We start from the raw sequence: 16,701 nt of genomic DNA, 5'->3' as shown, positions 1-16,701 counted from the left end.
GCATATCTGTTGCTCTCTTCTTCATCTCCATGTAATCATCCCTTAGTTCCTATCAGCTATACATCCTAGATAGCTCTTTTATCTATCCCTTCTTCTCCTTGGCTACTATTCTAATCCAGGAGTTTCTCACCTCTTATTTTGGCCCTTTAAATAGTGTTCCTGCTTTTAGTCAGTCTTATTATCTTCAGTTCAACCATTGAATTTGTTCCACAGGCCATATTCTCTTACCACCATAGCTTCGTGTGCAGCATTCTCCCTCCTGGAATGACTTCCTTCTTTCTCTGCTTGGTACACGTCAACTTCTTTTTTAAGGTTAGCCCAAGAGGCAAAAATGGTGGACATTTTATAAATACTTAGAAATTAGCTAACTTATAGGCACCATGCGGAACACTTTAAATCTATTATTTAATTTCCCTGACGAGAGGCTATTGTAGTTCTCATTTTATAGGAAACCAAGAAAACACAGGAGGCCATAGGTTGTTACCTCCTCTTATTTCATTTAACATGTTTTAAATAACATGTAACTTTACTAACATTTTAATAACATAATTTTATTTAACATATACACATATATACATATACAATATATCGATATAGGTAGATACATATCATAGGTAGATATAGAATAGATAATATGTTCTACACTATATCTATATATAAATATATGAATATAAATAGATAATTTAACATGGTTATTACTTTAGTTGATGTCAGAAGACACCAAAATTTAAATGTAAAATTTCTGCATGTGTCAAACTTTAAAAATCCTACCCTTGCCCTCCAAATTGAATTGCTTATTATACACTTGAGCACATAGTATATACATATATATTAAATAAAATACATTTTTGGGATAATGGTCATTTCAACTAAAGAGTCCCCCAAGTCTGCCTAATTGGCTTGTTTCCAGCATCAGCAGTTTAGTAATAGACTGGATTTGCAATCTGGTATCTTTAGAGTTTTCACCCATTAGTAAGAACAAATAAATGAAATACATTCTTGCCTTTCTAGAGGATCGCTTGAACCTGGGAGGAGGAGGTTGCAATGAGCCGAGATTGCACCACTGCACTCCAGCCTGGGCAACAGAGCAAGAGTCAGTCTTGGGGAAATTTACCAATTTTGGTGTATGGTCCAATTTATTAAATGTTTACAGTTTGTCTGTGTATCTCTTTTCCATAGTCTAGTATGGTTACTCAATATCCTATCTATAGGATACACCTAGAATTATCCAAGTTAGGACATCAGAGTGTACTTCTAACCTCAAAAGGCAAGCTTTTTCCTTTGACATTGTGTCAATGTAATTTATATATTGATTTTATAATGTAGTCCAGCAGTAGAAGGCTATGTTAAATGTACCTGAAGAACTTTTTTTGGTAGCAATAAAATAGAGTTTGCGTTTAATTATTATAATTTTAATAAACTATTTAAATTCAGGCATTCTTCTAACTTGCATAACGGGGTCTATATTACATTGTTTAGTCTCTCACAAACACCAATAGCATCCTGCTTTTCTAAAGTAAACAGGAAATAATTTATAATGATTGACTTAATTCTTAAAGTACTTTGAGTAACTTGTTCATGCTTACGCGACTAACATAACAAGTGGCAAATTCAGATCTCAAACTTTTGTCTATCTGACTCCAACATAGACTTAACCACTAAAATATACTGCAATACACACACACACAATGTCTCCATTCTGCTTATTATTTGTCAGTTGCCTAATTATCTTCAATCTAAACAAGCTCATTGATGGTTGAGACTGTGTCTTTTGACATTTGTTTCCCAGGACTGGGCACAATGCTTGCACAAAGTTGATGCCAACTACTTATTTGTTGAATGAGAAATTAAAAGTATGACTGACAAATTAAGGAGAATCACATTTAAAGAAGGAGGAGGTACAAAAGGTCAGTAGAAATGAAGACTGAGAAAAGGCCATTTTAATTAGCGTTTCCTACATTTCCTTATCTGATTAGGATATCATTATTACTGGAGCTTGAAGCTAGGTTGCAAGGAGATCAGGAGTGAGTGAGTAACAACCCAGATTGGGAATTCTCATAAAGGGTATGGCAGAAGGGATGGCAAGTAGATGATGAAAAAATGGAAACATTGAATGTAAGATACTGGTTTAAAAAAATAAAATAAAAGAGGAGAAAGCTGCTGGTTTTAGAGACTGAAGAGTTGAAGAACTTTTCCCCCAAAACTGGCATGGCCTCTAGGGTAGAGATTATGAGTTTGGACTTGGAATCAGATAGACCCAAATTTCAACCCTGGCATAGTTGCTATGTGACTTCAGGTGAAATACTTAACCTCCTTAAGCATCATCTGTGAAACAGGGAAAATAATAGTATTGACTCATCATAGGTTCTTGTGAAGATTAAATGGTATGAGGTATGTAAAGTCCTTAACTTGATACACATAGTAAACTCTCAGTAAATGTTTGTAATTATTAAAGATTTTATGGACTGAAACATAGTCACATTGATCTTTTTCTTTATGTTTAGTGCTTTCTGTATCTTGTTTAAGAAACCATTTCCGGTCAGGCACAGTGGCTCACACCAGTAATCCCAGCACCTTGGGAGGCCAAGGTGGGTGGATCACCTGAGGTCAGGAATTCGAGACCAGCCTGACCAACATGATGCAACCCCATCTCTACTAAAAATACAAAATTAGCTGGGCATAGTGACACGTGCCTGTAATCCCAGCTACTTGGGAGGCTGAGGCAGGAGAATTGCTTGAACCCAGGAGGCAGGGGTTGCAGTAAGCCAAGATTGCGCCATTGCACTTCAGCCTGGGCAACAAGAGCAAGAAAAGAAAAGAAAAAAGAAAAGAAAAAAGAAAGCATTTCCTAGCTCAAGATTATATTTTCTGATACCATCTTTTTAAAAAATGTATCTATTTATTTATTTAGAGACAGTGTCTCACTGTGTCACCAAGGCTGTGCAGTAGCACAGTCATAGCTCATTGCAGCCTCAAACTCTTGGGCTCAAGTGATCCTTTTGCCTCAGCCTCCCAAGTAGCTGGGACTACAGACATGCACCACCATGCCTGGCCAATTTTAAAATTTTCTGTAGAGATGGGGTCTTGTTATGTTGCCCAGGCTGGTCTCAAACTTCTGGCCTCAACTAATCCTTCCACCTTGAGCACCCAAAGCTCTGGAATTATAGGCATGAGCAACTGTGCCCAATCAATTCTGATATTATCTTCTAATAGCCTATTTTACTTTGTAAGCACAAATTTTCTGTAATTACAATATATTTTAAAGGATTAAGTTCTCCAATTAAAAGACAAAGATTAGTAAATTAGAAAAGACAAACCCTAATATGTATGTTAAATAGAACAGAACATAAAGGATATGTTTCACGTGAAATATTTCTTACATGGTTTCTAACATTGGTGTCATGTTTTTGGAAAGGTCACTTTCATTCTAACGTAGATATGATGACCTACATCTTCAATTTATAGTTTTATTTTTATATGGCTTTATTGAGATATAATTAACATATCATACAATTCACCCTTTTAAAGTGTACAATTGGTTTTTTAGTATAGTCACAGCTTAAGTGCAACCATCACCACAGTCGATTTTAGGACATTTCATTATCTCGAAAAGAAATGTTGGCCAGGCACGATGGCTCATGCCTGTAATCCTAGCACTTTGGGAGGCCAAGGCGGGCAGATTGCCCGAGCTCAGGAGTTCAAGACCAGCCTGGGCAACACAACGAAACCCCGACTCTACTAAAATACAAAAAATTAGCTTAGCTGGGCGTGGCCACGTGTGCCTGTAGTCCCAGCTACTTGGGAGGCTGAGATAGGAGAATTGCTTAAACCCGGGAGGCGGAGGTTGCAATGAGCTGAGATTGCACCATTGCACTCCAGCCTGGGCAACAGAGCAAGACTCCATCTCCAAAAAAATAAAAGAAATGGCTGAGCGCGGTGGCTCACACCTGTAATCCTGGCATTTCGGGAGTCCGAGGCGGGTGGATCACAAGGTCAGGAGTTCGAGACCAACCTAGCCAACATGGTGAAACCCTATCTCTACTAAAAATTACAAAAGTTATCTGGGCGTGGTGGCGCACACCTGTAATCCCAGCTACTCAGGAAATTGAGACACGAGAATCACTTGAATCTGGGAGGCAGAGGTTGCGGTAAGCTGAGATTGTGCCACTGTACTCCAACCTGGGTGACCGATACTCCGTCTCAAAAAAAAAAAAGTCATACCCTTCAACTATCAACCCCTGTTGCCCCATTCCCCCAGCCCTAAGCAACCGCTAATGTGCTTTGTCTTTATGTATTTGCCTGCTGTGGATATTTCATATATATATGGAATCATATAATATTTGGTCTTTATGATTGGCACCTTTTACTTAGCATAATGTTTACAAGGTTCATCATGTTGTAGCATGTATTAGTATTTTATTCATTTTTATGACCAAATAATATTTTGTTTTATGAATATACCTGTTTTAGTTTTTTCCATTCATCAGTTGATAGACACTTGTATTATTTCCAACTTTTGCCTATTATAAATGCTGCTTCTATAAACATTATACTTTTTGTGTAAGTTTTTGTTTGTATGTATGTTTTCAGCCCTCTCGGGTTTATACCTAGGAGTGGAATCGCTGGGTCATATGGTAACTCTATATTTAATTGTCTGGGGAACTGCCAGAGTGTTCTAAAGTAACTGCACCGTTTTACATTCCCACCAGCAGTTTATAAACATTTTGATTTCTTTGCGTTCTTGCCAACAGTTGTTATCATCTGACTTTTTGACTCTAGCCATCCATTCTAGTGGTGTGAAGTGGAATCTTGTGGTTTCTATTTGCATTTCCCTGATGACTAATGATGTTGAGCATTGTTTCATGTGCCTGTCGGCCATTTGCTTATCTTTTTTGTAGAAATGTTTATTCTTTGCCCATTTTTGAAATAAGTTATTTGTCTTTTTGTTATTGAGTTTCACGTGTTCTTTATATATTCTAGGTACAGTCCCTTATCAGATACATGAATTGCAAATATTTTCTCCTATTCTGTAGAAGATTGTCTCTTCATTTTCTTTTCTTTTCTTTCTTTTTTTTTTTTGAGATGGAGTCTCGCACTGTTGCCCAGGCTGGAGTGCAGTGGCGCCATCTCGGCTCACTGCAAGCTCTGCCTCCTAGGTTCATGCCATTCTCCTGCCTCAGCCTCCCGAGTACCTGGGACTACAGGCGCCCGCCACCTTGCCCGGCTAATTTTTTTTGTATTTTTAGTAGAGACGGGGTTTCACCGTGTTAGCCAGGATGATCTCAATCTCCTGATCTGGTGATCTACCTGACTCGGCCTCCCAAAGTGCTGGGATTACAGGCGTGAGCCACCACGCCCGGCTCATTTTCTTAATAGCGTTTTTTTTTTTGAAGTACAAAAGTTTTTAATTTTGATGAAGTCAAAGTTATCTCTTTTTTTTTTTTGCCTTTTGTTTCTTATGCTTTTGGTGTTATATCTAAGATTCCATTGCCAAGTCCCAGGCCATGAAGATTTCCCCCTGGTTTTTCCACTAAGAGTTTTATAATCCTAGCTTTTAGGTCTCTGATCCATTTTGAATTAACATTTGTAAATGTCATGAGGCAAAAGTCCAACTTGATTCTTTTGCATGTGAATATCCAATTATTTCAGCACCATTTGTTGAAGAGACTATTCTTTCATCCTTTGAATGGTCTTGGCACCCTTGTTGAAAATCAGTTTACCATAGACAAATGGATTCATTTCTTCTGGACTCAGTTCTCTTCCGTTGGTCTATATGTCTATCCTTACATTAATACTACACTATCTTCCTTACTTGTAACAAGTTTTGAAATCAGGAAGTATGAGGCCTCCTAATTTGTTGCTTGTTTTCCAAGCTTGTTTTGGTTACTCTGATCTCTTACAATTCAATATGAATTTTAGAATCAGCTTATCAATTCCAACAGAGAACCTAGATTGGATTCTGATAGGGATTGCATTAAAGATCAGTTTGGGGATTAATGCTCTCTTAATAACGTTAAGTCTTTAAATCCATTCACATGGAATATTTTTCCATTTATTTAGGTGTTTTTAAATTTCTTTCAACAATATTTGGTGGTTTTTATGGGGCAAGTTTTCCATTTCTTTTGTTAAATTTATTACTATTTTATTATTTTTGATGCTATTGTAAATTAACTTGTTGCCTTAATTTCATTTTTGAATTGTTCATTGCAAGAGAATAGAAGTACTACTGATTTTTGTATTGAGTGTATCCTGAAACCTTGCTGAACTCACTTATTAGCTTTCTTGAAGATTTTCAGGAGGATTTTCCATATATAAGATTAATTTGTGAATCAGGATAGTTTTACTACTACCTTTCCAGTCTGGATGCCTCTTCTTTCTTTTTCTTGTCTAATTGCCCTGGCTAGAACTGTCATGCGCATCCGTGTGAAGAGACCACCAAACAGGCTTTGTGTGAGCAATAAAGCTTTTTAATCACCTGGGTGCAGGTGGGCTGAGTCCGAAAAGAGTCAGCGAAGGGAGATAAGGGTGGGACCGTTTTATAGGATTTGGGTAAGTAAAGGAAAATTACAGTCAAAGAGGGGGTTGTTCTCTGGCGGGCAGGAGTGGGAGTCACAAGGTGCTCAGTGGGGGAGGTTTTTGAGCCAGGATGAGCCCAGAAAAGGACTTTCACTAGGTAATGTCATCACTTAAGGCAAGGACCGGCCATTTTCACTTCTTTTGTGGTGGAATGTCATCGGTTAAGGCAGGGCAGGGCATTTTCACTTCTTTTGTGATTCTTCAGTTACTTCAGGCCATCTGGGCGGATGTGCAAGTCACAGGGGATGCGATGGCTTGGCTTGGGCTCAGAGGCCTGACAAGAACCTTCAGTACAATGTTGAATAGAAGTGCTGAGAGCAGATATCCTTGTCTTGTTCCTGATCATAGGTGGAAATCATCCAGTATTTCACTGTTAAGTATGATGTTAGTTGTGGGTTTTTTGTAAATGTTCTTTCTCAAGTGGGGGAACTTCCAAATGTTTTTATCATGAAAGGATGTTAAATGGAACTGCTTTTTCTGTAGCTATTGAGATGATCATTTAGTTTTTGGTTTTTATTCTATTGATATGGTATATTATATTAATTGATTTTTGAATGTTAAACCGCCCTTGTATTCCTGGAATAAATCTCACTTGGTCATCGTGAATAATCTTTTTAATGTATTACAGGATTCCATTTGCTAAGAACTTTTTGGAGGATTTTGTGTCCATATTCAAAAAAGATATTGATCATTTTCTTCTCTTGTAATTTTTTTTTTTTTTTTTTTTTTTTTTTTTTTTGAGACGGAGTCTCGCTCTGTCGCCCAGGCTGGAGTGCAGTGGCTGGATCTCAGCTCACTGCAAGCTCCGCTTCCCGGGTTTACGCCATTCTCCTGCCTCAGCCTCCCGAGTAGCTGGGACTACAGGCGCCCGCCACCTCGCCCGGCTAGTTTTTTGTATTTTTAGTAGAGACGGGGTTTCACCATGTTAGCCAGGATGGTCTCGATCTCCTGACCTTGTGATCCGCCCATCTTGGCCTCCCAAAGTGCTGGGATTACAGACTTGAGCCACCGCGCCCGGCCGTTTTTTTGGTTTTTTTTGTTTTTTGTTTTTGGTTATGGTATTGGGGTAATACTAGCCACATAGTATAAGGGGAAAAGTTCCGTCTTCTGTGTTTTGGAAGAGTTTGTGAAGAATTGGTATTAACTCTTCTTTAAGTGGTATAATTAAGCAGTGAAGCCATCTGGACCTGGGCTTTTTATTTCAGTGCAGTTTTAAAATTATTAATCTAATTTCTTTCTTTAGGGATTGCATTGACTCTAAAGATCAGTTTGGGGCTTAATACTATCTTAATGACATTAAGTCAGTCTGTGCACATCGACCCATGTTGTAGGTCTATTAATAGTATTTCTTCTTGAGTCAGTTCTGATAGTTTATGTCTTTCTAGGAATTTATCCCTTTCACTTCAATTATCTAATATATTGGCCTATCCTTGTTCATAGTATTCTTCTGTAATCCTTTTTATTTCTCTAAGGTCAGTAGTATTTTTCCTTCTTTCATTTCTGATTCTAGTAAATTGAGTTTATTGTTTTTTTCTTGGTCAATCTAGCTAAAAGTTTTCTTAATCTTTTCAAGGAACCAGGTTTTGGTTTCATTGATTTTCTCCATTCTCTTGTCTATTTAATTGATTTCTGCTCTAATCTTTATTTTTTCCCTTCCTCTGTATGCTTTATGTTTAGTTTTCTCTTTTTTTTACAATTAGGTTATTAATTTGTGGTCTTTCTTATTTTCTTTTTTAAATATAGGCATTTACAACTATAAAATTTCCTCTAAGCACTGCTTTAACTGCATCCCATAAGTTTTGTTATATTGTATCTTTCATTTATCTCAAAGTATTTTCTAATTTTATTTTTGGTTTGTTTGGCCCATTTGTTATTTAGGGTATGTTGTTTATTTCCTAATTTTCTTTTATACGTAAGTCCATATTCTACATGGAATTGATTTTTGTGTAGACTGTGAGGCAGAGGTCAAATTTTATTTTTTTTCATAAGAATAACTCATTGTTTCAGACCATTTATTGAAAAGATCAGTCTTTTCCTACTATTCTGCCACCTTTGGAAAATAATTCCAGTGTTTAGATATGTCTGCTTCTGAACTCTGTATTATGTTGATCCATTTGTGTATCCTTGCTCTCATTACCATACGGCCTTAATCACTACAGATTTGTAATCAAGTTTCACATGTAGGCCAGGCACAGTGGCTCACACCTGTAATCCCAGCACTTTGGGAGGCTGAGGCGGGCGGATCACGAGGTCAGGAGTTTGAGAACAGCATGGCCAACAAGATGAAACCACTTCTCTACTAAAACTACAAAAAAATTTAGCTGGGTGTGGTGGCAGGTGCCTGTAATCCCAGCTGCTCGGGAGACTGAGGCAGGAGAATCACTTGAACCTGGGCGGGCGCCAGAAGTTGCAGTAAGCCGAGATCGAGCCACTGCACTACAGCCGGGCGACAGAGTGAGACTCTGTCTCAAAAAAAAAAAGCATCACATGTAGTGGGTCTAGCAAGTTTTGCCATGCTGTTAGTCTTCAAGGGGGTCTTGGTTATTCTTGGCTCTTTATCTTTCAGTATGAATTGTAAAACAAGCCTGCCAAATCCAAACACAGAAACAAACCTGTCGGGATTTTAATTGTGTTGCTTTGAATCCATGGATGAGTTGGGAGATAATTAATAGTTTTATATTAAGTCTTTAAATTCATGAATATAGTATCTTTCTCCATTTATTTAGATCTTTAATTTCTTTTTTTTTTTTTTTTTTTGAGACGAAGTTTTGCTCTTATTGCCTAGGCTGGAGTGCTGTGGCATGATCTTGGCTGACTACAACCTCCACCTCCTGGGTTCAGGCGATTCTCCTGCCTCAGCCTCCCAAGTAGCTGGGATTACAGGCGTCCACCACCACACCCAGCTAATCTTTTGTATTTTTAGTAGAGACGGGGCTTTACCATGTTGGCCAGGCTGGTCTTGAATTCCTGACCGCTGGTGATCCACCCGCCTGGGCCTCCAAAAGTGCTGGGATTACAGGCGTGAGCCACTGCGCCCAGCCAGATCTTTAATTTCTTTCAGTCAGGTTTTGTGCTTTTTTTTTTTTTATTTGTATTGGTCTTTTTTTTTTTTTTTTTTTTTTTTTTTCTTTTTTTTTTTGAGACAAGCTCTGGCTGTGTCACCCAGGCTAGATGGAGTGCAGTGGCTGGATCATGGCTTACAATAACCTCTGCCTTCCAGGTTTGAGTGATCTTTGTGCCTCAGCCTCCCAAGTAGCTGGGGCTACAGGTGTGTGCAACTGTGCCCAACTAATTTTTAAAAATGTTTACATAGAGACAGGTCTCACTACATTGCTAAGGTTGGTCTTGAACTCCTGGGCTCAAGTGATCTGCCTGCCTTGGCTTCCCAAAGCACTGAGATTATAGGCGTAAGCCACCGTGCTTGGCCTTTGTATTGGTCTTTTTACATGTTTTGTTAGATTTGCTTCTAGGAACTTGGTATTTTGTATGTTATTGTAAGTGGTATCTTATTTTAAAATTTCATTTTTTGACTTTTTGTAGTGATGTATAGAACTACAATAGATTTTTTTTCAGTTTGAAACCAGTCACTGTTTATTAACTGACCAATTACAAAAATAATCACAGTGGTTACCTTAGTTCATCCTTCTGATATGCCTGTTTATCTGGTCTTCCCTGTTGCCAGCATCTCCACCTTCTACCAAGTGGGTGGTATTTCTCATCATTTCACCTCATGGAGATCATTTGAAGGGCCACAGGAAGTTGTTTGTTTCTTTGAAGTGTTTTCCAACAGTATAGATCTCATGAATCTGATCTTGCATGCAGATGATGACATATTTACTGAGAGATCAAGCAATCAAAGTGTTGTTTGTGAAGGCAATTTGCTTCTTACTGATTTTACCATAACCATGCTTGTAGATCAGTTCATTTACTGACCTCAGGTTTGGATACTCCCATGTAATATATGCTTTTACGGTCCTTATCATGTTAACTAAAGCCTTCTTGAGTTTAACAAAGGTGCCACTGAAGATTTGGCAAAGGGAAGGCTTCAGACCGTTGGGCCCACACCATTGATACCTCTGATTCTGATGAGAAATGCCAATTTAGGTTCTACAGGTATGTAGAAGTTACCAGCTTTTCTTGCCATCCTAGCCACTGGAGTCTCAGGTCTGTACATCTGCCTGTATTTCTTGTGGTAGTGCTTAACTGTTTCATATAAAAGCCTCCTTCTTGCCTTTTTTTTTTTTGTTTGAGAAAGAGTCTAGCTCTGTCATCCAGGCTGGAGTACAATGGTGTGATCTTGGCTCACTACAATCTCTGTCTCCTGGGTTAAAGCTATTCTCCTGCCTCAGCCTCCCGAGTAACTGGGATTACAGATATCCACCACCATGCCTGACTAATTTTTGATTTTTAGTAGAGATGGGTTTCACCACTTTGGCCAGGCTGGTCTTGAACTCCTGACCTCAAGTGATCCACCCACCTTGGCTTCCCGAAGTGCTAGGATTACAGGTGTGAGCCACTGCACCTGGCCACCTTCTTTCCTTTTGAAGTCTCTTTTGGAAAAACGTCTTTGTCAGGTTCTTAATCTTCAACTCTATGAAATTCCTTTGCCATGCTTTTCTTTAAGGAGTTCTGGCACAGCTGGAACCCTTTTTTTTTTTTTTCTTTGACACTTTTCATGGTTCCAGCTGGGAAAGAGTAAGTTCTACAGTAGATTTTTTTAACTGACCTAAGATCGGCTGGGTGTGGTAGCTTATGCCTGTAATCCCAGCACTTTGGGAGGCTGAGGCTGGTGGATCATTTGAGGTCAGGAGTTTGAGACCAACCTGGCCGACATGGTCAAACCCTGTCTCTATTAAAAATACAAAAATTAGCTGAGCATGATGGTGCATGCCTGTAATCCCAGCTACTTGGGAGGCTGAGGCAGGAGAATTGCTTGAACCCAGGAGATGGAGGTTGCACTGGAGTGCACTGCAGCCTGGGTGACAGAGTGAGACTCTGTTCACATAAAATAAAATAAAACTTTTTTTAAAAATTGACTTTGGATCAATTTAAGAGGTCAATTTAAGAGATCTTGCTAGATTATCTTGTTTTAAGTTACATTAAACAATTTTTTAAAGCAACAAAAATTGTATATATGTATGGTGTACAGCATGTTGTTTTGAAATATGTATACATTGTAGAATGGTCACATCAAGCTAATTAACATATGTATTACCCACATTTTTTTTTGTGGTGAGAACACTTCAAGTCTACTCTCTTAGCAATTTTTAAATATATAATACATTGTCATTAACTAGAAGTCATTGTTGTGCAATAGTGTTGTACATTATGTTGTATATAATGTATACTATGTTGTACAATAGATTCATTGAACTTATTCCTCCCCTCCATCTGAAATAATGTATCCTTTGACCAACATCTTCCCAATCTTCACCCTCCTGGCTCCAGGCCCTGGTTACTACTCTACTACTTTCTGCTTCTGTGAGTTCAACTTTTTTAGATTCCACATACAAGTGACATCATGTGGTGGTTGTCTTTCTGTGTCTGGCTTATTTCACTTAACTAATGTCCTTCAGGTTCATTCATGTTGTTGCAAATGATGGAATTGCCTTCTTTTTTAAGGCTGAATAGTTTCATTGTTTATTTACCACATTTTCTTTATTCATTTGTCTGTTGATAGCACTTAGATTACTTCCATATCTTGACTACTGTGAATAATGCTGCAATGAACGTGGGAGTGCAGATACCTCTTTGACATACTGATTTCATTTCCTTTGGATAGATATCCAGTAGTAGGATTGCTGGATCGTATGGTAATTCTATTTTTAATTTTTTGAGGAATCTACATGCTGTTTGTCATAATGGCTACACTACTAATTCACATTCCCACCAACAGTGCACAAGGGTTCCCTTTTCTCGACATCCTTGCCAACTCTTGTAATCTTTTGTGTTTTTGATAATAGCCATTCTAACTGGAATGAGATGATATCACATTGTGGTTTTTATTTGCATTTCCTTGATGATTAGTAGTGCTGAACATTTTTTCATATACCTGTTGGTCATTAGCATGTCATCTTTTGAGAAATCTCTTATTAATCCTAATAATTTACCTGTAAATCCATTTGTATTTTATATATATGTATATATATAATCATATCATTATTTTGTTTCTTCCTTCCTAATTCTTATAATTTTATTTCTCTCTTATTGCACGACTAGGGCCTCTGGAACATTGTTGAATATTTGAAATATTGTTGTGGCTGGGTGCAGTGGCTCACACTTATAATCCCAGCACTTTGGGAGGCCAAGGCAGGCAGATCATGCAGGCAGGAGTTCAAGACCAGCCTGGTCAACACAGTGAAACCCCGTCTCTACTAAAAATACAAAAATTAGCCGAGCGTGGTGGCATGCACCTGTAATCTCAGCTACTTGGGAGGCTGAAGCAGGAGAATCGCTTGAATCCGGGAGGCGGAGGTTGCAGTGAGCCAAGATTGCACCACTGCACTCCAGCCTGGGCAACACAGCTAAATACCATCTAAAAAAAAAAATACATATACATATATATATACACACACACACTTGTAAGGTTTTTTGTCTCAAAACGAAAGTTTTTGATGATATTTCATCATTAAGAAATGATATTTCATCATTAAACATGATGTTTAATGTAGATTTAAAAAGATATCCTTTATCAGATTAAGGAAATTCCCTTCCAGTGTTAGTTTGCTAAGAGGTTTCATAAGGATCAGATGTTGAAGTATAACATCGTGTATTCTTTGTCTATTGAAACGATCATATTTTCCTTTATTCTTGTGGCAAATTATTTGAAGTATTTTCTATTGTTAAATCAACTTTAGGCTGAACGTGGTGGCTCACATCTGTAATCCCACCACTTTGGGAGGCTGAGGTGGGGGGATCATTTGAGGTCAGGAGTTTGAGACCAGCCTAGACAACGCGGTGAAATCCCACCTCTACTAAAAATAGAAAAATTACCCTGGTGTGGTGGTGTGTAGCTGTGGTCCCAGACACTTGGGATGCTGAGGTGGGAGGATCACTTGAGCCTGGGGGACAGGGGTTGCAGTGAGTCAAGATGGCACCACTGAACTCCAGCCTGGGCAGCAGAGTGAGACCCTGTCTCAAAAAAATAAAAAATTTTAAAAATCAACTTTATACCAGAATAAACCCAGCTTCATCATGGTTCATTCTTCTCTTTACATATCACATATTAGATAGCTATTATTTAATTTGTTGCATCAATACATATTGGTTTGATTGGTTTATAATTTGCTTTTTTGGTATAGTTCTTGTCAGGATTTGGTGCAAAGGTTATCTATCTCAAAGGAAAATGAATTAATTGAAGCAGGTACCATATGTTTCTACTTTCTGGAAGAGTTTGTATAACATTGGCTTTTTCTTAAATGTTTGGTAGAACTTATTGATAAAACTGTCTAGGTTTGGAAGATTTTAAATTACCTAATTCAGTTCCTTTAGTCGTTATAAGACTATGCATGTTTTCTATTTCTTCTTCTGTTATTTTTGGTAAGTTGTATTTTTCTAAAAATTTGATAATTTCATTTACATTTTCACATTTTTTTAGTCTTTTCAAAAACCAACTTTTGTTTTTAATCCTATTATACAACTGTTTTTTTATTTTATTAATTTATGTTCAAGGGGTCCCCAAAAAGTTCATAGAAAATTCCATTTTATCCTTCCTTTGCCATGTAGCTCTTTAGTAGTTCCTGCTGATTGTGGGAAGGGTCTTTCACTAGACTTCCCACCTTGTACTGGTATTGGGCTTTCTTTTTTGTCCTTGTCACCTGGCACAATATGGACTCAAAATAGATCGAATGCAGATACAGATATTATAATCCATCTATCCTCTGTTAAGCCAGACATTAAAGAGATTTGCAAAAAATGTAAAACAATAACACTGTTCTCACTAAATTTTTGATTTGATAAATACAGTTTTTTAAAGTAAAAAAAATATGTATGTCAATTTGTAGTGGGGTTTATTATTGTTATTTTTAAACCTTTTTTTTTGTTTTTTGAGACGTAGTCTCGCTCTGTCACCCAGGCTGGAGTGCAGTGGCGCGATCTCGGCTCACTGCAAGCTCCACCTCCCGGGTTCACGCCATTCTCCTGCCTCAGCCTCCAAGTAGCTGGGACTACAGGTGCCCGCCACCACGCCCAGCTAATTTTTTGTATTTTTAGTAGAGACGGGCTTTCACCGTGTTCGCCAGGATGGTCTCGATCTCCTGACCTTGTGATCCGCCCGACTCGGCCTCCCAAAGTGCTGGGATTACAGGCCTGAGCCACCGCGGCTGGCCTATTTTTAAACTTTTAAAAAAATTTGATTGTTTTTATTTTCAGAAATGACAAGTTGCTCTGAAATTGAGACCAAATGTTAATTCCGACATATTTTAAGGCATATTATTACTACCATTTTCGATGAATTGAATACTTAAATTTTTCTGTTTTAATTTCTAATATGATAAGTATTGAGGGCTATTTGCCACATAAACAAAAATTCTTTGAGATCATTTATAGAGTATAAAAGGGATCTTGAGACCAAAAAGCTTGAAAACTGCTGATGTAACCTAATATTACCCAAAACTTTGGAACTGTGCTGTGGACGAGAGAAGAGTGATAGAAAAATTGCTGAGCAGACATGCATTCCCAATTATGAGATCAGGCAGAACGAGTTTGTGATAGTTAGTGAAGAACAATCAAGAATTTAATTATTTTTATCCAGAAAAGCTGAACAACCCACTAATAGAAATAGAAAAGGGATGAAAGGAGGATTTCTTAAAATCTCCTTTCAGATTAAAGAATCAGCCTTAGTTGTTTAAGGCTTAGCTCCTTCATCACCTTTGACACTGAAAGAAAAAACTAACTCTACGAGTCTTCAGACGTGAGTATCCCAGTTTTCAAACTTGCTGCTTAGTATAAGTTTCAAGTCACTTAACTTTTTTTTTTTTTTTTTGAGACAGTCTCGCTCTGTCACCAGGCTGGAGTGCAGTGGCACAGTCTTGGCTCACTGCAACCTCCGCCTCCCAGGTTCAAGTGATTTTCCTGCCTCAGCCTCCTTAGTAGCTGGGACTACAGGCGTGTGCCACCACACCCAGCTAATTTTTTTGTATTTTTAGTAGAGATGGGGGTTTTACCATGTTGACCAGGATGGTCTCGATCTCTTGACCTTGTGATCCGCCCCCTTGGCCTCCCAAAGTGCTGGGATTACAGGCATGAGCCACTGTGCCCAGCCCAAATCACTTAACTTTTATAAGCCTCATTGTTTTCATTTATTATTGCCCTTATTTGAAAATGTGGGTAATAATAATTACATTGACCTAGAGTCATGAGGATCAAATGAAATAGCTTGTTAAATTCTTTGTAAATTATAAACCATTGTGTCAATATGTGGTATAAGAACTATACACTTGTCATTTTCATAAGCCTTTCTTTTTTAAATTTCAGGCAGAACTCAAAAGCTTGATGGACAATGCTTCTTCATCCTTTGAATTTGCTAAAGAACTCATCAGGCACAATCTGGTGAATAACGATTTGCCATCTTGACTGACTTCAGTCCTACTCTGCTTTGGTATATCACAGCCATTAGAAAGATGAATAAAAGGAGAAGCCCCAGCAAATAATGCTTTACTCCAAGGGAACACCTCCTCACTGTGGAGGAGATAAGTTTTAAAGTACTAGTCTGTTTCCTTAAGGAAGTCCTTGTTGGGAGAACAGGAATATATTTAATATTTGGAAAGAAGCACAAGGCAGCGTAGATCCAGGTGTCTGTTTTTTGGGGAAAGACAAAGGAACATATCCCCCTGTGGTTTAAAATAAATGGCAAATATTTTTGCATCTTTGAAGGATGGCTGAGATTTAGAGAGTTCATTCTAGTCAAGGACATGGAGCTAGAATGAGGGTGACATATGTAAACGATTGTGAGCAGATTTATCTTACTAGAACAGTAAATTTGTAGTGGGGAATAGCAGACACTCAAATTGGATGGGTGGTTGGGTTTAGGGCTAGATTATGATTCTATCAACCATGTAATATAGTGAGATGCAGAACAGCTGCTCTCAATTCAGATACCTGGGAACACTGGGCAAATCAACTAAT

At 38.1% G+C, this 16,701-nt stretch overlaps 1 protein-coding gene across 1 annotated transcript in view; it reads left to right on the top strand.

Annotated features, from left to right (window-relative positions):
* IFT56 (intraflagellar transport 56) overlaps positions 1–16,701 on the top strand; it is a 66,467-nt gene that overhangs the window by 17,375 nt on the left and 32,391 nt on the right. The window contains exon 8 of the mRNA XM_050784995.1: positions 16,051–16,125. Within this exon, the coding sequence (XP_050640952.1) occupies positions 16,051–16,125 (75 nt within the window). The remainder of the gene's footprint in view (positions 1–16,050; positions 16,126–16,701) is intronic.

Source organism: Macaca thibetana, chromosome 3, assembly GCF_024542745.1.
Source record: "Macaca thibetana thibetana isolate TM-01 chromosome 3, ASM2454274v1, whole genome shotgun sequence".
NCBI lineage: Eukaryota > Metazoa > Chordata > Mammalia > Primates > Cercopithecidae > Macaca > Macaca thibetana.
This window is presented reverse-complemented; position numbering and strand designations above follow the sequence as displayed.